The following is a 23,461-nucleotide window of genomic DNA, read 5'->3' on the forward strand; positions in this document are numbered from 1 at the left end:
TACATAATTTTCTCCTTAACTTGTTTTTCTCATTTATTCACATGATCTCAATTTTTATCTTGAACCACCTGATTCTTTCTTTTCTCAGCCTGCTAATCTCTTGCTGATTCTGCAACCTTTTGATTTTGTGCTTCGTTCCGTGAAGGATAAAATGCAAGCACGTTATTTCCTTATTTAGGTCTATTTCATTATCCTGTATTTTCACTGTTGCATTTTCAGTATTAATTCTGACACTAATATGTTCCATTTTACATTGATATTGTTTACTCTACTAATATTCATTTTTGCTTTCACTACCTAATTGGTATTTTCTCTCGAAACACTTAATGTATACTCATTCACTAGTTTCACTCTCCTTCCATAAATTTAATTTACATGAGAAATGCATCTCTCTCTCTCTCTCTCTCTCTCTCTCTCACACACACACACACACTCTGCATGGTACAAAATCATCATGTTGGAGGTTTAATGGAGTACTGACAACATTAGTGTAAAATGATTGTGTTTATATTTTTCGTTTTTTGTTAATATATGTCGCGCCTTTTTGTATTATTTTTTTTGTTGTCTTTATTCTTCCTATGTCTGCTTTACTTCTGATCTGTTAAATCTTTCTGTTAAGTACTCTTTACCTTGTTCTAATTTAAGCCGATTAATTTAGTCCCCTCTTGTAATCCTTTATACTTCCTACAAGTGTTAGCGCTATTAGTGAAAGGGCCTCTCAAATAGGCATTTCACTGTTAGTTTAGACCAGCTATTCACGATACTTGATTAACTTGCTCTACAAAATCTAGGCATTACTGGCTGTTACAATCTATATCTTTGGCTAACATTCTTCTCAATATATGTACTAGCTAATTCTCAGCCTCGATTATTTCTTATAGTGACTTATACAATTATTTTATTTAATTATTTAAGCTACGTTCAGCAGACATACAATTCTTAATCACTGCTTCAGCGTTAATACAATAGAATCTACTCACAAATTCATAGAAACATATACAGTCCTACCAGCTTTGAAGATTTGTGGTGGTCCTATTGACTCATCATCATCAAATTCCTGCCATGTACCCTCAAGGGGTGTACAGGATATGATAGTACTACATGAAAAAAAAAATTACATCATTATTAATTTCCTATCTACAATTTTCCTCCAAATCAGTCTGTTACTTGTCAAGACTCCAACATTATCAGATCTTATATTTCTATCGTCTAAAGCACTTTGTACCGTATCAATCCACCTATATCTTGGTCTTCCTCTGGGTCGTTTTGCTGCCAACCTGGCAGAGAACACTTATTTTGCTAATCTTTCCTCGCCCATTCTGTTTAAGTGACCATACCACCTGAGATTAGCTCTGCTAACACATTCCTGGATGCTGACAATGTCAAGATCTTTCCTAAAATCCTCATTTTTAATATGATATTGCCATTGATGCCATCTGTTCACGCCTATAATCTTTCTCAGGACTCTCATATCTGTGGTCTCTAATCTTTGGTCAAGTGTTTTACTTCTGACCCAGCTCTCAGATCCATAAGTTAAAACTGGTTTGAACACTGTCATGTATACAGCTAATTTAGTGTTCCAACTAATTTCTCTCTTATTCCATGTGAATTTATTCAATTGACTTCCCACCATACCCGCTTTGCTGATTCTGTTGTCTATTTCTATATTTAATTTACCATCTTCAGTAAAAATCATGCCTAAATAGCCGAAATGTTTTACTTGTTCCACAGGTTCTCCATTCACAACACAGTTGACATTTTCAATGATTCTGCCTATTTTCATTGTCTTTGTCTTTTTATTGCTGACCTTCATACCATATCTATTACAACAGCTATTCAATTTAGTCAGAGAATCTTGCAGACTTGTAGCAGATTTATTTAGAAGTATAACATCATCCGCATAAAACAAAGAGCTGACATTAACATCTCCAATTTTGATATCATGTTTAATACCACTTTCCTTCATAATGTGATCCATATAGATAATGAATAACAGAGGGGATAATGTACATCCTTGTCTCACACCAGATTTAACATTAAACCATCTTCCTGTACTTCCTTCAATTCTAACTGCTGACTTACAACTCAAATAAAGACTAAGTATTGCTTGATATAATGCCCCATTGACACCATATAACTGCAGCGTATTGAATAGCTTCTCACTCTCTTGGCACCTTGTCATATGCCTTTTCCAAATCGACAAAACTTAAATACAGATCTTTGTTATATTCCCATGCTTTCTCAACTATTTGTCGTAAAGTGAAGATCTGATCCTGACAGCCTCTATTTGGCCTGAATCCAGCTTGTTCTTCACCAAGCTTTTCTTCCACAATTCTTCTCAACCGTTTCTCAAGTATACTGGCATAGATCTTGCTAGGAACACTCAGTAGGGAAATACCTCTGTAATTCTCACATGCGGTTTAATTTCCCTTTTTATATATGGGTACTACGAGAGCTCTACTCCAATCATAGGGAATTCGTCCCTCTGTCCAGGCCTTCTGAACTATGCAGTGCAGCCACTATAAGACTCTTATACCACCATACTTCAGCATTTCTGGTCGAATATCATCTACTCCTGCTGCCTTTCCACATTTCAAGCCTTTGATGGCTTTTTCTACTTCAAGTATGGATATATATTCCTGACTGCATACTTGGTCAGTGTTTTTTACCACTGTGCTGTCATCACTGCTTCTTTCATTTAGCAGTTTTTCAAAGTAATTACTCCATACTTCTATGATATCTTTTTCTCCCTTTTTCATGTCACCTTTATCATCTCTAATTCCTTTTACAGCACTCTTTCCTCCATTCTTAAGCTTCTTCAACAACCTCCAGAATATTTTGCCACCTTCTTGATATTTATTTTCTATATTCTTGCCAAAGTCCTCCCATGATTTTTGTTTAGCTAGTTTTACACAGTGTTTAGCATTCTTGCATTTGTCTCTATATTCTCTAAGAGCACAAGCTGACTTATTTGACAGGAACTTTTGATATGCTTTCTTCTTTTCCTTCACTGCCTCTTTAACTTCCTGTGTTCACCAGGGAGTTCTGATTTTTTTATCCTTACAGACATCCTCACCACATGCCTCTCTGGCAGAATCAATCAATGTTTTCTTCAGAGTTTGCCACTGAATCTCCAAGGTTTGATTCCTGTTCTCAAACTCTTTCATTTTTTCTTCAATAATCTTTGTGTATTTTAGTCTACAGTTCACATCTGAGAGCTGCTCAACTTTTATTCGCTTTAAAACTTTCTTACATGTTATTCTTTTCAATATTAAATTCAATTTTATCCTGCTCAAGACTAAATAGTGATCACTTCCAATTTCAAATCCTCTGTACACTCTGGTGTCCTGTACCAGGGAGAAAACATCACTATCAACAATAACATAGTCAATGAGACTTTTCTTATTCCTAGTCTCTTCTCTCCATGTGAATTTGTGCACATTTTTATGTTGGAACATGGTGTTAGTAATAACCAGTCCATGTCCTGAGCAGAAATCTAACAGATATTTGCCATTATTATTAGCTTTGCTCTTTTCTCCAAATTTTCCCAAAATATTTTTGTATCTCTCACAATCATTTCCTACTCTGCTATTTAGGTCCCCAACAAGGACCAACTTTTCCTTTTTCATTGTGTCTGTTGCTTTTTCTAAAGCCTCAAAAAACTCTTCCACTTCTACCTTAGTAGAACCTTCTGTGGGACCATAGGCACAAATAAGTCTCATTGTCCAGTTCCCCATTCTCATATTTGCCCACATTACTCTACTTGAGACTGACTGCCATTCAAGAAGATTAGCCTCGTATTTTGTGTTGAATACTATGACTACTCCTTCTTTTCCTTGAATGTCATTGCCTGTTGACTGCTGTCCTATATACTATTCTTCGCTGAACGGCTTTTCTTCTCAATCGTTCTGGTGTAGTCCTTTTCCGGGAATTGTGGCATAGCTCACTGTTGGTTCTGGATCTACTGTAGACGCTGTGTATCTGGTTGCACGTGGCACATTCCATTACTTAAAATACATCTCTGTAGAATAATCTGCCTCTCCTGGTTTTCCCCATGCTTAAGGGTCATGATCCGACGAAATAAGGAAGTCCGAGCGGGCCAACGAACTGCAGTAAGACAAACAACTCCAGAGGTTCTCATGACCTCTTTTTATACGATTCTAAGGTTCCTTGTTTTAAGGTCTGGGACTCCCTGAATCTTCTGTAAATAACTGTTGTCTTGACCTTCAGTTTTGGTGGCAAAATCTCCACATCTGAATGACCTTCAATACCTTTGTTCACTATCAAATCGCCAACATAATCTTGTTTAATCCTCTTAACTTGGGGCAGAAATACTTTTACATTCTGTTACCATTACAACTTCACATCAGAACTTAATATCAAATCAACTTAATGTTTAATTCTAACCTTTACAATATTGTATAATTTATGAATAATTCTATTTCATTCTTTAGTCAGTTACCTTTTCATTCTTTAGTCAGTTACCTTTGCAAGTTTACAATCAGTATTTCATCGTTAATATACAGTAATGTACAATTTTATTCCTTTCACATGATTTGTGACCTCTGTAAAATTGATGTTGGAAATTTTTAATAAAATTTCACTGCATCGAATTTTATACTAGGAAAGGATTATAAACTAATTTTAATGCTTTCAATATTTTGTCTCAGTCACAGAGACATTTTCAGAGAGTACAAATAACACTTATAACATACACACAAAGACAACACAATACTTAAGGAAACACATGGGTGATTCTAAAGGTGGTGCATATCTAGTTGGTGCATCCGCTATAGGCATTTGTGGGCAGCCTAGGATGTAAACTAGGATCTCTGACAATTATTGTTTCCCAAATTTTGGGAAGTTTTATGCATCTATATTTGTTTAAGTTAGGTTGATTTCTGAGTACCATTGCAGATTCCAGACATCTTTATATATTTACTAAGGTGGAGCATGGTGGTTTTCTTACAGAAGATTCTGTGAGTTGTTCTCAATACATTGTGTGCAATTCTAGATTGACCATCATCATGATTGCAGATATAAGATTTCTGTTCATCTAATTGGATAGTGGCTGATCTGCCTCTCTGTCTGAAGTAAGCCAACTTGCAGGAACAGGGGACTTTATATACTCCAGGCACTGAGATAGGAGGGAGCTAATCTTTGGTAGAACAGATAAAGGTGGCAAGTTTTTGGTGGGGCTTAAAGCTCTGTGCAGATTGTACTATTTTAAAGACCTGGCTTTTTTTTTTCGATGTGCCCTGAACATAGGGAATGGTGATGGCATTTTAGAAATCTTTCTGAATTGATGACTGAGGAATGGGGGTAGAACTGATTATTTTATTAATTCTTTAAGCACTGTTGCCATTGGATAGGAAGGTGTGTGTATGTGGTTGAGTTCTGTTGGAAGAGAAGTTCGACTGGAATGAAGATTATAGGCTCTATTGGTTAGTTTTAATGATGCCATGTTGTTGAGAGGGGAGTAGTGATGGGAGAGTTTGTGAATGTATTTGCCTGTGTGAGTGGGTTTTCTATATACAGTAAAGGAGAGGTTACCATTCTGAAGGCCTATCACTGAGGTATCTAGAAAGGGTAAACTACTGTTATTTTCCCTTTCCATCATAAACTGGATTCTTGGATGTAGACTACTGAGGTGACTGAGAAAGGAGTCTAATGTGTCTGGGCCATGAGGCCAAATAGAGAACACATTGTCTATGGATCTTAGTCAGATAGAAGGTTTAAGAAAAGGCGAGTCTATGGCTCATTTTTCAAAATTTTCCATGTAAAAATTGGCAAGTGGGGGTGAGAATGGGAATCCATAGCAGTTGCCTCTATCTGTTTGTAAATTTTATTCTTCTAAGAAAAATAACCATAACTGATGGCAAAGGAAAAGAGATCTAAGATATCAGAAGGGGAAAACGTTTTTGAGAGTATTAAGGTGTCACTTAAGGAAATATTGGTAAAGAGTGAGGTGATGTCAAAGCCTACCAATATATCTGTATTATTTAAGGTTAGATTTTCAATCAAGGTTTTAAAATGGATATTGTTTTGTCATATATCTCTATGGCTTTAACAGGCCTTTAAGGCCCACAACCTACCAAGAATGATTGAATTTCGTAACCGAAGTATGAGAATAGGATGGTCACCCCTATACCTCTAAGTATTCCTGGCTGTATCCCTGTGTGTTTACAGGGACGGTTTGCTTGCTTGCGGGATGAAAAACCCCAGATAAATTGGCGGAAAAAACCCTGCTGTCCATAACCAAGACTGGCTAACTTGGCTATGGCTGAGGAAGATCCTTTAGCTCCTCATTGGCGATGGGAATCGAACCTAGGACAATCCTTCCCCAGGCATATAGTTGCGAAGCGCAAAGCCACTAGGCTAACCCTGCAGATGTTATGTTATATAGGATGTGGTAATTCCAGTGGGGGGGGGGGGAGATAAGAGAGTTTGCCAGCTGCTTTGACAATTTGTAGCTTGGAGCATCAGTGGCATCTACTGTAGGTCTTAGGGGAGAATTAAATTTGTGTAATTTAGGTGTAAGCCATATATCCTGTGGGAATGAGAACTGAAGGGTTTGACCTTTTTTTATAATGTCCAGTGGCCAAGAAGATACTTTAAGTAAATTTTTTAACCTGCATTTTGGTGGGATCGTGATCTAGGTGGTAGCACAATCTTGGAAATAATGTCCGTTTTATGATTACCGTATTTTTCCGTGTATAAGACGATACTTTTTTTCTAAAATTTTTAGACCAAAAATTGGTGGTTGTCTTATACACAGGGGGGTAACTGGTTGAGAGACCTGCATCATGATGTGGCAAAACTGCCGTTACCTTGTCTCCGTGAACAGTCTTCCACCAATCATTAGCCTTTGTCAACTCTGTCGATTGACATCATTAACGGCTGATTCTGAATAAACCACTCAAAACTCTGAAAGCATTCATACATCTGCAACTTGTTGGTGGGGTAAGTTAATGCATTAACAATATTTTGAACACTAGCCCATAAAATACCTGAAAATAAAAAAACGATTGTTGTATTCTTCAAATTTCAAGTTAAAAGTCATCAATTACACGAAACAACATGAAAATAAAGCTTCAGAGAGACAGTTTAGACCTCCTCCCACTGAGTGTATGAGTAGACAGTGGAGAAAACAGGAAGAACATCTACTCAAGATTCCAAAAAAGAAAGGGCCTTAAGAGAAAAACCAGCAAAATGGCCAAACTTGGAGCAGAGGCTTAAGACTTGGATTATGGAGCAGCACCAGAGTGGGATATGTGTGTCAGCCAAGCTTATTCAGTATGAGACAAAAAGGTTTGCAAGAGAAATGAACATTGTTGATTTCACAGGAAAGGCAAAATGGTGCTTCATCTTCATGAGGAGGGAAGGGTTGGCCATGAGAACACAAACCAAGTTAGCCCAGAAGATGCCACCAGCTTATGAGGAGAAAATCCAACAGTTTTACTCCTATGTCATAAAACTTTGGAAAAAATATGCTTTTGAACCAGATTTTGAAGTCAGATTGCAAACATGGATGAGGTTCCTCTCAATTTTGATGTGCTTTCCAACAGAACTGTTGATATGAAAGGGATCATAACAGTGACAATCTAAACAAGTGGTCATGAAAAGACACACTATACTGCTGTCCTTCCATGCTGTGCAGATGGTACCAAACTGCATTCTATGCTCAATTTTAAGAGGAAAGCATATCCCAAAGAGAGCATACCACCCGGCATTCTTGTCCAAGTTCATGAGAACGGCTGGATGAATGAAGAGATCAAGGCTTATTTGGTTTGCAGAGATTTGGTCCAGAAGACCTGGAGGGCTCTCGAAGAGGCCGGCTCTGCTCTTTTTTGATCAGTTCCAAGCACATTTAACAGCAAAGACAAAAAGAATTGCAGTGGATTTGTGAACACAGCTAGCAGTTATTCCTGGTGGACTTACAGGTCAGCTACAACCACTAGATATTTCTATCAACAAGCCCTTCAAACTCTGATGAAAGAAGAATGGAATAAATGGATGCAAAAAGCAGGTAATAACTTGACACCGACAGGAAGAGTGAAAAAAACAACCATTACTGAGGCATGCAAATGATCCTAAAGTCATGGAATGGAGTCGAGCAAAAGGTGGTTGTGAAATCCTTCAAAAAATGTGGAATCATCAGTGCCATGAATGGAACTGAGGATGATCATGTATGTGTATATATATATATATATATATATATATATAGGCAGTGATTCAGAAGACAGCAGTGATGCAGTCAAGGTTGAAGAAAGTGATGTGTCTGGAATTAATAGTGATGAAGAAAATGAAATGTCCAGAACTGAGAGTGATGCATAATTTCTTAGTATGTATCTTAAAAATATTACCTAATTACTAATACTTTGAATATTTAAAAAAATATCAAATATGTTCTGTTTTATGTTTAAAATATTGATTTCTTAATTTTGGGTTTGAAAAAGTAGGGTTCTTATACACAGAAAAATATGGTGTATTCCATGGCATTAAAGATGACTGTGTCATTATCCTTATCAGCTCTGGTGGGATTGTGATCTATCATTACTTTTTTCTTTTTTGTAATTTTCTGAGAGCACTGAGTTGACTAGAAGACAGATTACTTTTAGAAGGCAATGACTGGGAGAGGATACTGGCAACATGAAGTCTGATGTTGTTGACTATTTCCAGAGCTAAGTGACAGAATCTGCATTCTATGTTATACATTAGGTCTAGTAACAGCACTTATTTCAGTATGATAGCAAAATTGTGGCCAAGCTTAGAGTGCTGATGGCATCTTCTTTGCGACTTTTTGAAGATAGACTGGCTATGGTATGAAAAAAAAAAAAAAAATCATCTAATCATCCCGTATACGGGGAGTAGGCGAGACCATTTAGCCCTATCTAACTTTTGGAGACTGAGTGGGCAGTTCAATCTCCACTGGTACCAATCAGAGATAGATGGCCCAAGGCTATCACTAATTAAGTGGTACGCAGTGAAGAGAGACGGCTCAAATGTGCCGCCATCTCGTGGTCCCTAACCCTAACACAATATATTTAATGTCTGAAATAATGTGGGTTCTACGGTCGTTTTTCTTGAGTTTACGGGACGAAAAACCCGAGTTTCCGGGAGGAAAAACCCGCTTGCCCGTGCCAGAGATCGACTAACTCGGGAACCGGTCGAAAAAAGGCTTAGAAAAATTTCCTCTAGTCGTCGACTAGACTCGAAACCAAGTCTTCCTTTGTGCGGCCAAGCGCCGTGGTGTGTAAACGCCACATCCACTGAGCTACACAGGCTCCTGGCTATGGTATGGAGAAGTTGAATTTGCAGTTGGGATTTAGATTTCCACAAAATGTTATACTTTTTGATGTGCTTATTTTTTTATTTTTAGGAATTCTTTTTGTGCAGATGCTTCTGAGATGTCCAAGAGAATTGACCAAAGCTCAGAGTTGAGGATCGCTGAGAGCTCAGATTGTAACAAGCTGATGGCAGCATTCACAGTGGCAATGCTAATGCATGTTGCTGCAATCTGTTCTTTGAGTAGTGCTAGACTGGCACATTTGTATATATGGTGGTGGACTTTTTTTTTTTCAACTGGAATTTGATTTTTGGTTTGATGCAGTTAGGTATCACTTTTGTATCTCGGTATCTTTTTAAAAAGGCCAGCCAATTAGCCTCATGGCCCAGACACATTAGACTCCTGCCTCAGTCACCTCAATAATCTAAATCCAAGAATCCAGTTTACGATGGAAAAGGAAAATAATAATATTTTACCTTTCCTTAGACACCTTAGTAACACGCCTTCTGAATGGTAACCTATCCTTCACTGTATATGGAAAACCTACTCACACATCACACAAGTAGATACATTCACAGACTCTCTCACCACCACTCTCAACATATGGCATCATTAAAACTCTAACCAATAGAGCCTACAATCTTTGTTCCAGTGGAACCTCTCTTTCAACAGAACTCAACTATATACACAACACACCTTCCTATCCAGTGGCTACAATGCTTGCAGAATTAATAAAATAATCAGTTTCCCCCCTTCCACAGCCATCCCTTGAGAAGGATTTCAGAAATGTCATCACCATTCCCTACATCTGGGGCAAATTGAAAAAAAATAGCCAGGTCCTTAAAAAAAAAAAAAAAAAGTACAACCTCCACACAGCTTTTAAGCCACACCAGAAACTTGCTACCCTTATCCATTCTACCAAAGATCAGCTCCCTCCTTTCTTAATGCCTGGAGTATATTAAATACTCTGCTCCTCCACGTTGGATTACTTCAGACAGACAGGCAGATCAGCCACTATCCATTTAGATGAATACAAATCTTGCATCTGCAGTCACGACTAGCAGACCATGTATTGGACACAACTCACAGAATCTAGAGGGAAACCACCATTCTCCACCATAGTAAACTTAAAAAGGAAAGACTGTTTTTGGAATCTTTAGCAGCACTCGTAAATCAACTTAATTTAAAACAACTATGGATGCATTAAACTTCCCAATATTCGGGAAACAATAATTGTCAGAGGTCCCAGTTTACATCCTAGGCTGCCTACAAACGCCTATAGAAGGTGCACCACCTAGATACTGCTTTAGAGTAACCTCTTGTTTCATTAAGTATTGTGTTGTCTTTGTGTGTATGTTACAAGTGTTATTTGTACTCCCTGAAGTGTCTCAGTGACTAAGAAAATATTGGAAACATTGAAATCAGTTTTTAATATTTTCCTAGAGCTGTCAATACTCCATTAAACCTCCATGATGTCTTCCCAGCACCTAAGCCTTAACACAGGTACAAAATCATGTAAATTCAAATCACCCAATGATGATGTCTTTGCCACTGTTGTTCTACCATGCATTGATGCCATAGTGAACAATCATATTTAAATAAGAAAAATGTTTACTTACAAACTAAATAACTCGGTCAATCACACATCCATATAAAACAAACAAACAAAAAAAAACATTGATTTAACCTACTAATATTATTAATATTATAAACTAAAACATGAAAAAGTGCTTGTCTTTTGGGCGCATAATTTATACAAACATGATATGTCATATGAAGTCCCATAAATAATGCTTATGTCATTATTCCCTAGTCTGCCCACCAGTTGATGACATTGCGAACTTTCCCTGTTTCCGTACTTCTCCAGTATGGTGTCAGTCATTTCTCCTCAATTTCCATCAACTTTTACTGATCCTGATATTGTTTTTCTGATAAAATTTATCATGCTGAATATATTTGCTTCTAATCCTGTATCTACAGCATCTTTTTGATTATTTCACCAGTGGAAGGTCGAGATCTATAGTACATCAGAACTGTGGATGGCCTAAGAGTTAGATAATAGTAGAATTTGGATCCAGAGACCAAACACTTTTTATAATCCACTTTAGGCTTCATTGATAAGAGAAATTTAGCAGAATGGTGGCTTTATGCAGGTCAGTGAGAATCACATAATGTCCATCTTGCCATCAGCTCAACGAACATCATCAGCATTTTAGAGGCGTAATGGAATATATACAGCACTCGAAAAGGATTAAAACTGATTTTAATGCTTCCAATATTTCTTCTCAGTAATTGAGACATCTTAAGGGATTAAAAAATATATTGTAACACACTCAAATACAGCACAATAATAAGTGAAACACTTGGGTGACTCTAAAGTCCTATCTAGGTGGTGCTCCTTCTATGGGCGTTTGTAGGTGGCCTACAATGTAAGGTGGGATCTCTGATGATTCCAAAATTTTGGGAAGTTATATGCAACCATATTTATTTAAATTCGGTTAATTTGTGAATGCTGCTGCAGATTCTAAAAATAGTCTTTCTTTTTTGAATTTACTATGGTGGAGCATGGTGGGTTTTTTTTTTTCCAATTAAATCCTGTGGGGATGTATACAAAACATGGTATGCAAGGCCAGATTGACCATAGTCGTGATTGGAAGCATTAAAATTGGTTTTGATCCTTTCCAAGTGCTGTATATATTCCATTGAGCCTTCAACATAATGTCCTTACTGCACTTAAGCCTCAACACACGAACATCATCAGGTGCCATATGGTCACTCCTTTTCTTGATAATGTTCCACAATAGTCCTCGTGAGGTGGTCCTGTTGTATGCCTTTCTGGAGATGTCAACTCTGTGAAGATCAGTCATTCCATACACATTATACCTCCATCTTAATGAAAGTTCCTTCCTCTTTTTCCAGGGAGTTTCATTGAGATGGATGGAGAGAGGAGCCTGTTTTCAAAATCTTTCCTTCCATCTTTTCATTGTGTTCAAAGTGTTTCAGCTTTCTTTTATCAATATCTTCAAGGAGCCTTAAAGTTCAGCCAATCTTTTCTAGCACCCATCTATATAACTACCTTTCAGTATATGATATCCTCAACAGCCTTCTGTTCCACAATTCAAAAGCAGCTGTCCTTTTCCACTCAGACTTCTTTAGGTTCCAGGTCTCACATCCGTAAGTTGCTGTTTGGAAAAACAGCTTCATCCAGAATCCTCAACTTTGTTCCTGTGAAGATAGATCTATCCTTCCAGATTTTAGACTAGTCTCTGGCTGTTGTTTTAGCCATTCCTAGTCTTCTTCTGAACAGCAGTTCTTCACATTAATAACGGATCCCAGGTATTCAAACTTGCTGCTTTTCTCAACTCTTTCTCCATTAAGGTATACATGTGTCTCAGGAGCTTCCTTATCTGTATTTCCTTTGAGAACCATAATCTTTGTCTTGCTAGGATTGAGTTGAAGTCCTCTTTACTTATTTTTCTTATTAACTTTATTAAGGATTCATCCTAGCCCCAATAAGAATAGGTGTTATAGAACTATTAACCTGATAATGTGTTGAGGAAAACCCATTAATTTCATAACTTTCCACAATTTCATATACCGAATGGAATCAAAAGCTTTGGAGTAGTATATGAAACACACTATCATGGGAGTCAAATTTCTTTGTAGTTTTCAGTGATCTGTCTAAGGAAAGAATCTGATCTAGTACCCCTTTCTCTCCTAAAACCTGCTTGTTCCTCAGGATCTCTGCCTCAAGTTTGGACTCAATCCTATTTATAATGATCTTTAATAAAATCTTTGCTTGCATAAGAGATTAAGTTCTTGCAATTCTACATATCTCCCTTCTTGTGCAATGGTATAAAGACCAACTTTTTGCAATCTGTAGGCCATGATGCCTCTCTCTCTCTCTCTCTCTCTCCTATATCATTGTAACCAATCTACAATATGAAACACACTTATTCCTCTATCCCTGTGGTCTTAATTAACTCTGCTGGGATTCCTTTCCCACTTGGGCTTATTGTTGTTAAGCTGTTTAATTGCTCCTTCAACCTTATGCTAAAGTGGAAGAGGTTTCAAACCAAAGTTTTCTTAGTAAAAGGGCATCTTCAAATTTTCTTTATCCCCTTTGCTGTGCAGTTCGTAGTACTCTTTCCATCTGTTTTGACTTTGTACTGCTCTGTTCCTGTCTTTGATGACATTCAATTTGGGCTTAAACTTGTACTTTAGTTCATGAACTATATGAAGCATCCTTTTATAATTGTGCCTCTTCATCTGGATTTTATCTCTTTGCACTTATTACCATAAAAATTTTATTGTCCTGTCTGATGGCTTTTCTCACTTCTCTATGTAATATTTTATATTCTTCACTTTGTTTCTCCATCTGTCTCCTTTCAATCAGATTCTATGTTGAATCTGATATTCATGGGTCTCTTGATTTTCTAATTGGGCCTAGATATTTCTTGGCTGTATCCTCATTTATAACCTTGACCCCTTCACACAGCATTTTAGGTGAGTTCTCCTCACTAGTCTCAAAAAGGTTATCCAGCCATGTTGAAGTTTCTTATGTGAACCTGTTAGAGATTATTCTGACATCTAGTCTTTCAGGATTGGCCTAACTTGGAAGGTTTCAGAATCTGTCTGTCTTTGACTCTTACTAGCTGATTGTTAGTACCACATAGTCTGCTCCTAGACAAGTATACACATCAAAGATGCTTGTCTTCCACTGTTGGAGAGCCAGGATGTAATCAATCTGGTGCCTTGACCTATCGGTGTTAGATGTCCAGACATAGGCCCATGTGGGTGTTTCTGGAAGCAGTTGACAGTAACTATCTGTTAGCATGAGCAAATTCCAACAGTCTTTCACCACAGGTGTTATGTTCATCCATACCAAACATTCCGCACTCAGGCCTCACTCTCATACTCTTTCCCACTTTTTGCATTAAAGTCCCCTACGATGAAAAGTACATGCCTTCTTGGCAGGCAGTCCACCACAGTCTCTAGGTTTTCACAGAACTCCTCACTCTCTTCATCAGGCTTATTTTGTGTGGAGTTCATAAACTACAATGATTGACACATTGGTAGAATGAGCCTTAAGTCTAATGCTAAGTATCCTGTCATTAACGAGATTATAAGAAGAGCTCTTGCCTTTAACTTTCCTCAGTACCACAGCTACTCCATGATGTTTTGAGTCAACTTCTGAATAAATAACTAGTTTACTGTCCTGTCTTTTGAAATGACCTTCTCCATTCCATCTGGTCTGTAATTCCCAGGATGCTAATTTTATACCTTTCCATCTCTTTACAAACATCAGGTGTACCCATCTGTAGACTAAGTACATTCTGAGTGCCGATATAAAGTTCACCTCTGAGATTAATCCCATACCTTCTGTATTCTTCATTCATAGTACCAATGACTTGTGTTGAGATTCATATACTTCTCGAACAGGACCCTCTGCCTGAGTCCTGAAAACAGCTGTGATTATTCTGTGCAACAAGTGATACTGCATGAGATGTATTATAGGGCACAAACACATTATGATTTTGGAGTGAAGTCACTGGAAGAAAAAAAGTGATAGGATTGCAGAGGCCCTTTCCACATATCTGGGGGTTTTGATCCCAGTTCATCCTACATTGACCAAGTGGAATTTGCCTACTAGGTGAGACAAATACCTTGGAGAGAAGGCAGCTCCCAATGCATAAGATGAAAAGAAATAGTAAAATAGGAATGATTCACCCATATTTCTCAAATACTCTAATAGCATTGGAATGAAAGGAGTAAGAAGAAAAGAAAAAGATTAGGGACCAGTCTATAGATAATATAACCGATGTATATTACATGAAGTAAGGCACGGTCCAGCATCAGGTTCCTTGGGTTTACCACTCCTGTGCTCACAGTGAGTACAAGAATGGCAACAATGTTCATATTGAAGAAATAATTTTTTTTTTTTTTTTCGTATTGATATAAATCATACTTTGTATTGAAATAGAGAACCTGGAGATGATTGAATATAGTTTAGGAGAATTATTTGAAAAACATTCCATTTCTTCTTAGTAAGTCTGGTGTCACATAAAATATGCATAGGTAAAAAAAAAAACTGCATGATTTTTAAATTTATTTCTAATAATAGTGTAATGTCAGCTTGATTGGCGAGTAGGTATGCTTTCCTCTTGGCCAAGTGGATAGCATACCCATTCTTCACTCAACAGGCTGTGAGTTTGAATCCCATTGTGGAATAGATGTTTATGAATGTCTTTGGATAGTAGATGAATTTCATCAACCATTTGAGACTACATTTCTTACTGGAGGCTAAGACTGGCTTGAAACAAGTTGTCTTTGGTTTCTTAAGTAAGGTTCCCATGTTGTTTTAGCTTAGCTAGGTTTTTGGTGCTCTTGGCAAATTTGTAGCTATGGATTGTTTTCACTGTTGCCTTTCTGACACCAGTGCCCTTGGCAACTGCTCCAATGCTATGATGTTCCTATGCCTCTGCTTAGGTCATCCTTTTATTAAGGTACTATAGGTTGACTACTTTTTCTTTGTGAATGGAATTCGCATTAAAAAAATATGTGTGTGTATGTATGTATGTATGTGTATATATACACACACACAGACGCCACTGCATGTTTATGTGATTTGCTCATGCATCGGATTTATTGAAGATGCTGCCATGAATCAAAAAAGTGAATTCAGTTTGTTTATAACATCATTACTTGCTACATCACTCTGTTTTAGTGTTTTGCTGTGAAATAAAAACTGTTTATGACTAGTATTTTATTGTTGTTAATACTGTCAGATAAATTTCAAAGTAAGGGTGCTATTGTACTGGAACTGTTACTGCAACTGCTGTCGAAGGTGTTACAAGGTGAAAACTGCTTACACTAGTTAATTCTAGTTATCCATAAATCATCTTATTGTCAAAATGGGGAAACTTTTAATGGTGTGGATTGATGAACAAACTGGTTGGCTTGGCCCTTTAAACCAACCTGTTCTTAATAACTTTTTTCATTTGTGAAAATGTTCTATATTTTTCATTTGCACATCTGACATAACTAAATGTTTTATTTACTTCAGTTATGTACAACCATGACTGTTAAAAAAACATGATTAAACCATTACATGCATTTACAAGTAGTAAAAAAAAAAAAATAGTGATTCACTATATGATGGTTGTCTTGGAGTGTGTGTAATATTAGCACCCAGTTTACATAAGAATAAACAGCTATTTAGTATGGATGTTCTCACAAAATAGACTTAACCCTAATTAATTAGTGCAAGCAAAATTGAGAAAATTGAGGTGTGTGTGAGTGAGAGTAAAATTACAGACTTACAGTAGTTTTAGAGTCTGAAAAAGATTTATTTTAGTTGTCATTCAGCTGTGCTGAGAATGTATGATGTTTTTCTCTGTTATGTACAGATTCTTTGAAGAATATCACATACTTATATGTTTAATACTATCATCAAAATAAAATATTTTGAACAGTTGACTTTCACTATAGCAAATTTGTGCAGATTACCAAAATAGTTTATATTGAATAGTTTACTGTGGCGAATTTCTGTTAGAATGCAATTAAGACCTACCCTTTACAAACCTATGATGACCACCATAGCACATCCCGTGTCCATCAACTCACTCCTGTATTCTATTCTTAACCAACCAGTGGTGTATGGTGCTGTGGTAAGGCAACATTTTAAAAAAAATCTTTACTTTTCTATAAAAAAAAATTACTTTATTAAGAAAAAAACTGTTTCATCAATTCAATCCTTCATTTCTGAGATGTATAAACTTTGTAAATTTGGTTTACATGGTTTACTTCTTTAACAATTTTTAACTTGACCTCATATCCTCAATTTGAAAAAATTGAGTGATGATTGATTGAAAGTTTTCTCAATACTTTTTTGAGATGTCAAGAAGGATAAAAATAAAATGTCAGTTTTAAAAAAATGCACAGTTATCTAACTGGATACTAAGGAATAACTGACTACACTTCTTGGCTGCAGATTATCTACTGACTAGAATTAAGTTACCTGTGCTATCGAGAACTGCACACCTTTAATTCCCATGCAAATTTCAGTCAATGTGAATGCATGTTGATGCCTTGTTGCAGACTCTGAAAAAGGGAATCACATTATTCTTTCTTCATATGACTAGTCGATGTGTGTGCTGTAATGGTTGCCTTATCTGATTTACAGTCACACTGTGAATGTCTCAGTATTTGTAACAGTTCATGACTATTTATTTCAAATAAATATCTGATATAAAGGATAAATAAATTTATTTCCAAAAAAAAAAAAAAACTACTCAAAATTATTCAGGACTATTAGCCCTGTAACCAACCATGTCACTAACCTTGACTGCTATAATTAGAAACTTTGTCCTGCTTGTGGAATGGTATCATTTTGCCTTCTTTACTTCTTAAGAACATTTCTCACTACAAGACTTTCATTGAATACCCTAGCAATAATTATTCTTTCTCTTGCTTGCCATGTAGTAAAAGAATTTCCTTGAATTATTTTGTCTGACTGGCCAATCTCTTGTACTGAACTATTTCTTTCTTTCCTTTACCATTTTAGTCACCCATTTTATCCTGCACTCCTTATACATTAAATTGCTATTGACTGTCTTATATCTTCCCCATAACTTCTTTTCCAACACAGCTTGCCTGATTTCACTGTTCATCAATTTCACTTCTACTCTGTTTATTCTCTTAACTTTTGGCGTAGTTGTGCATTGCTTGTATCAGATGCTGCATTATCAGTTCCTATGTTCCGTCAACTTTTTCTGCATAACTCGTCAACCTATAGTATTGATGTTAACTATGGAACTTCATAATCATCCACCTCCATACTTATAATTCCACATACAAGACATGTTCAAAAAAAAGACTGAACTTTTGCTATACAGACTTTATTGTTGCTCATTTTACAACATTTTAAGCACTGTCCCCTCTACTGGCGATACACTGTTCCCAGTGTTTCTTCCATTGTTGGAATGCTTCTTGGAATGCACTTTCTGTGCATTTTCCTGAATCTCCTCTATGGTTTGGAAACTGTCCTTTCAAAGTGGTTTTAAGTTTGGAAAACAGAAAAAGGTCTGCTGGGAATAAGCCTGGAGAATAGGGTGGATGGGCCACAATAGATGTCTGATGTTTTGCCATATAACTGCAGATGAGGAGTGACCCATGAGGCAGTGCATTGTCATTGTGCATCATCCAAGTCTGGTTTTCTCACAATTCAGGCCTCTTTCTGTGCACAACATCCTTAAACACACTAAAACTTCCTAGTAGAACTCTTTGTTTACCATCTGACCACATGGTACAAATTCATAATGGACAATGCCTTTCCAATAAAAAAACCTCAATTAATATCACTTTGATCCTGACCGACTCATCCATGCTTTTTTTGGTTGAGGAGACCATTTCCCCATCGATTAGTTAAGTAATTGAAATGGCTCTGTAAAATTTTTACCATGTTTGCAGCAAAATTTCACACACACACACACGTTGTTCTTCAAGATCTTTCATTGTCACTAATCTGATGAACAGCTTGTTCATGTGCTCACTTCAGTGAATATAACTCAACAACTAATACTCATAGCAGAATCGGACAAATGGCAGTTTGTTGTCAAAGCCTGCCACTAGGTGCATTCAATGGTCGCAGCGCACTCTCTGTGCCAGTTGGCTCGCTATTTTAAAAGTTCAGTTTTTTTTTTAACACTCCTCATCTATCCCTTTTTTGATAATCTTTTCCTGTTTGACCACCTCTCACCAACTAGCAGCAGTGTTGATACCTCCATTAACAACAACATCCTCTGAGGATATCACCAAATCTAACACTCTAAAACCTCAAGTTTTTTACATCACATGCTGCTTAAAATACTTATCCCTCAGAAATTCAACTAATTTTTTATTTACATTCCTATAATTAAAATCTCCTATTAGGATCAGGCTTTTTATATGTCCAAACCAGTTTGCTTAAACATTTCGGTCAGTGGGCTCTACATTTCCTGGCTTATAATAGCATCCTATTAGATAAACTATTCTATTCATTTCAATTTCACACCAAACAGATTCATAATATCCAAATGTACTACCATTTTCAGGTTTTACTCTTATTGGACACAATTCTTCTGCTATTGTAACTATACTACCCTCTTTTCACTTTCCTGTACTTCAGGAAAATTCTATATCCTTCCATTTCTATTCCTGATAGTGCATCAGCCTAAGACAACCACCTTTTGCTTATTATCTTTGGGTATTATCAATGCATCAAACTCAGTTTCCTTATTTCTGATACTCTTTACATTAGTAGACAAACATAACAGTCCCACTCTCTTTGAGACACTCCCACCAACACCACTCCTCTCTCTCTCATCCTTAGCTACACTAACTTTATCTTGATTCTTTGTCCTCTTAGCAGACAACAATTGCTTCACATTTTATCCAACACCAAACCTTCTGGACAACATCCAAACTACTTTCCCAACAACAGTATGCAGGCTTGCCATAAATGCTGTTACAACTTTCACACACCCCTGCACTGCCCACAGAATTGCACAAGCCCAGTTCCATTAGTGGCACTGTGCAGCCAACATTTGCATGTTTATCAGTAGAGAGAGAGAGAGATCTAGCTGTACAGGTTAATGTGCAGTTGGGAGATTATGAAAACTGTGTAGCTGTAATAGCACTTCACAAGGTTGGAATGTAGCCACCTGTTATTTTCAACATGCTAAAAACACTCAAGATCAGCAGGATGTTTATGTATCGGACTGTTAACTGTCTGATAATGATGCAGAAGACGTATATCTGACTGCCAAAGAACAGGTCAACCATGTTGCGTTAGGATGCAACATCTTGGGAGGGCGTGTCTCTGTCATAATCCTGTGAGAATGCAGAAAGTGATGTCATGAGAGATGAACATTTTGCAGAGAACTATGTCATGTATTACTTGATGACCTGGGGGTGAGAGCCTGTCATCATTCTATGGACTTCCTAATACAACAACTTATGTGGCAGAGGATGAAAAAATTAAAGCCACTTCTCTCTGATGATATGCAAACCTCTTCACAGATGAGAAGATTTTCACTGTTGAAGAGTTGTTTAGCCACCAAAACTATTGGCTATATGCCTCAGATGGTCACACAGCATGTGCCAAGCACCAGAGAGGTCATCACCCTACGTCAGTGATGGCTTGCTTAGGATAATGTATTGGAGGGGTATCCAAGTTGCATTTCTGTGAGAAAGGGGATCAAAACCTCTGCCAAAGTGTATCAAGACACTGTACTGGAGCCTGTGTTACGGCCCCTGAACAACACCTTGTTTCATGATAGACAGTGGACCTTCCAATAGGACTCAGCCCCTGCATACAAAGCAAGTATCACACAACAGTGGTTGGAGGCAAATGTTCCCAAACACATATCACCATCTGATTGGCTGTCTGGAAGTCTCGATCTGACTCTGTTGGACTTCAAATTGTGGTCGGAGCTTCAGAGAGTAGCCTGCAGTAAATGACACTTCAGCATCGCCAGCCTGAAGGTGGATTGGAAACAAGCAGTAGCAGCGTTTTCCACTGGATGTTGTGTGTCACAATCAATATATGGCCTCATTTGGATGTGCATGAAGACAAAAGGGGCACATTTTGAACATTAAGTGCTGCAGTATGCATGTTATACACGTGGTTTGTATGTGCTGAAAGCTGTAAATAATTTACTGATCGATTAAAGGTTTATGCGCTGTTTGAGTTGTAATAGTATTTATGGCTGGACTAGGTATGTTGTTCTTTGCCTCTCTGTAACAACTCCTTGAATCGTTGTCCACATTCCTTTTTTTCACCATCTAAGTTATTTATGTCCACTAATTATACCTGTTCCATGCAAAGCATCAGCTATTTGTCTCAGTGTGCCACCTGGAGAGTGTTTCTTATTCACTACACCTCTAATGATTGAATCCTCATACAATGCCACATGAACATCCTTTGACACCTGCTTTGTACTATTAACTTTCTTTTCATACACATTAATTAATTGGTTCTTTATTTTTCTCTAGCCTGTCATCAGCTTTTTTTTCACACACAGTAATACATGCGAGTTCACTTTTTCCAGTCATGATTGCACACTATCACAGCACATGCAAATGCTCAAAATTATTAAATGTATATACAAAGTATGTCTGTATTCAATATTGAGACTGAAGACTGTGCATTTCTTGGACATGTCTGTCTTGCGAAAGGCCACTGTTGTGTGTGGTGCGTGGGTAATGTAGGCTCATTAAGTACAATTTTTATAACTAGAAATTTTTTCCATAGTTCTTTTCAGATGAAGGGAATGGGTTTACAGTGTGACTGCTGAATTTTGCAAACACTTTTTGGCAAGATACCACATCAGTAAATTGCAGCACATGGGGATGGATATAAAGTTGGTAAAGTGGATAAGAGGGTGGTTGATGGATAGAGATCAGACAGTAGCTTCCAGTAGAAGGCCTGTGACTAGTGGCATTACATAGTGCTCTGTTCTAGGGCCACTACTATTTAATTTGTTCATTAACACTATAGGAAAGGATCTGAGAGGAACTGTTATGTTGTTTGCTGATGATGCAAAATTGAATAGAGGAATAGTTAATTCAGGTGAATTAAATTTTTGCAGGATGATTTGGATAGACTGGCAGTGTGGACAAAAGAGAATGGATGTTAGTTTAATGGTCACAAAGTGTATGGTTATGCATTTTGGGATGAAAAGATTACCAGCTGTGTACCACATTGATTAAGCTCGATGGAACTATACTCCAAGAAATTGTTGAAACCAGGGATTTGGGGGTGTTTGTGGATAGGAAGTTAAAGTTTAGAGGGCATATTACAAAAGTGTTTAAAGCAGCTCATCGGATTACTTCTTTACTGAAGAATACCCTGATGAGCAGAGAATGGTTATTATATCTCTTTATAGTGCCTTGGTAAGACTCATCTTGACTTCTGTATGCAGATTTGATCACCTGGGTTTCTTGGGGATGAGAAGTTGGGTAGGATTCAGAGGCGAATGACCAAGATGGTATCAGGTTTGTGAAATGAACCTTATGAGGACAGGCTTGAATTTGTCTGAATTTTTGTAAGTCAGATTCTGCTTGTGTATATATATATATATATAAAACATTTACAGTTATACTAATGAAGTTTGTCAAACTAGAATTACTTGGAAAAAAAATAGCAGACATGTATATATTGGCAGAGAAATCTATACAAACTTGTAAATATAAAATGTTTGCAGCTGAAAAATTTCTTATATGTGCTTAGAAAACCTGATGTTTCTCCCCCCCCCTCTTTTTTTTTTAACGATTCTATTTTTAATTGTGCCCAAATCATTTCCGATTAATTTAGTTCAAATTTCACTATAGTATTGTGAAATTGAACTCCTTATAAACTGCACTTACAGTTTAAATACAATTACTGAAGTGGTAAATGCAGCTGTTTATTTTTACTTTATCTTTTAATTTTAAAATATCTTTTAAACTGTTGTTAAACTTGAAAAAATTATTTTTGTGATTTAGAAATCAGTAGTGAACCAGAGATTGAAGTTGTTTTAGAGCCAGAAACAATTGTAAGTATTTTGTAAAATGATTTTGTTGTATTTTTGCCTTTGAGTATTTTGTAGAGAAAATCACTTGTTATATTTTTTTAATCTGTCTTACTTGTTTTATTAACTTTAAACATAGCAGTTACTCTAATATACAGAACAGACAAGAGTACTTTTCCTTAGGTATTATTTCTGGGAAAATTCCCATGTTACTCTTCTTAAAAAACTATAAATAATAGTTTTTTAAGAAGATTTTATTTTATACGGCTATTTTAGCCTTGTCCCGAAATGTTCCGATGACGATACATGATCAAAATGGCTCGCACCCCGTTAACGCTCTCCTCCAGTCCTGTTTCCCATAAATCCCTTCCTTTTTCCCAAAGAAGCGCCCTTAAATATAATAATGTGTGTGTGTGTGTGTGTGTGTGTGTGTGTGTGTGTGTGTGTGTGTGTGTTATTTAAAAAAAAAAAGGGGGTTTTCTGATTTAATCTCCCCACATTTCCTATCCCCCTTTATCGACCTAACAGCAGAAGCATGGAGAATGAAGACATCCTAACATTCAAACAAGGTATGTGCAAAATTTCTTCCTCTATTAATCTGCATATATTTACCTCTAAA

General features: G+C 36.9%; 1 protein-coding gene across 3 annotated transcripts in view; it reads left to right on the plus strand.

The window, feature by feature from the left end:
• sds22 (protein phosphatase 1 regulatory subunit sds22) overlaps positions 1-23,461 on the plus strand; it is a 277,991-nt gene that overhangs the window by 53,074 nt on the left and 201,456 nt on the right. For all 3 annotated transcript variants that reach the window (XM_090408648.1, XM_090408649.1, XM_090408647.1), the window contains exon 3: positions 22,817-22,866. In XM_090408648.1, coding sequence (XP_090264774.1) covers positions 22,817-22,866 — 50 coding nt within the window. The remainder of the gene's footprint in view (positions 1-22,816; positions 22,867-23,461) is intronic.

Source organism: Typopeltis vanoorti, chromosome 18 (genome assembly GCF_054136105.1).
Source record: "Typopeltis vanoorti isolate ZY-2024b chromosome 18, IOZ_Tvanoo_1.0, whole genome shotgun sequence".
NCBI lineage: Eukaryota > Metazoa > Arthropoda > Arachnida > Uropygi > Thelyphonidae > Typopeltis > Typopeltis vanoorti.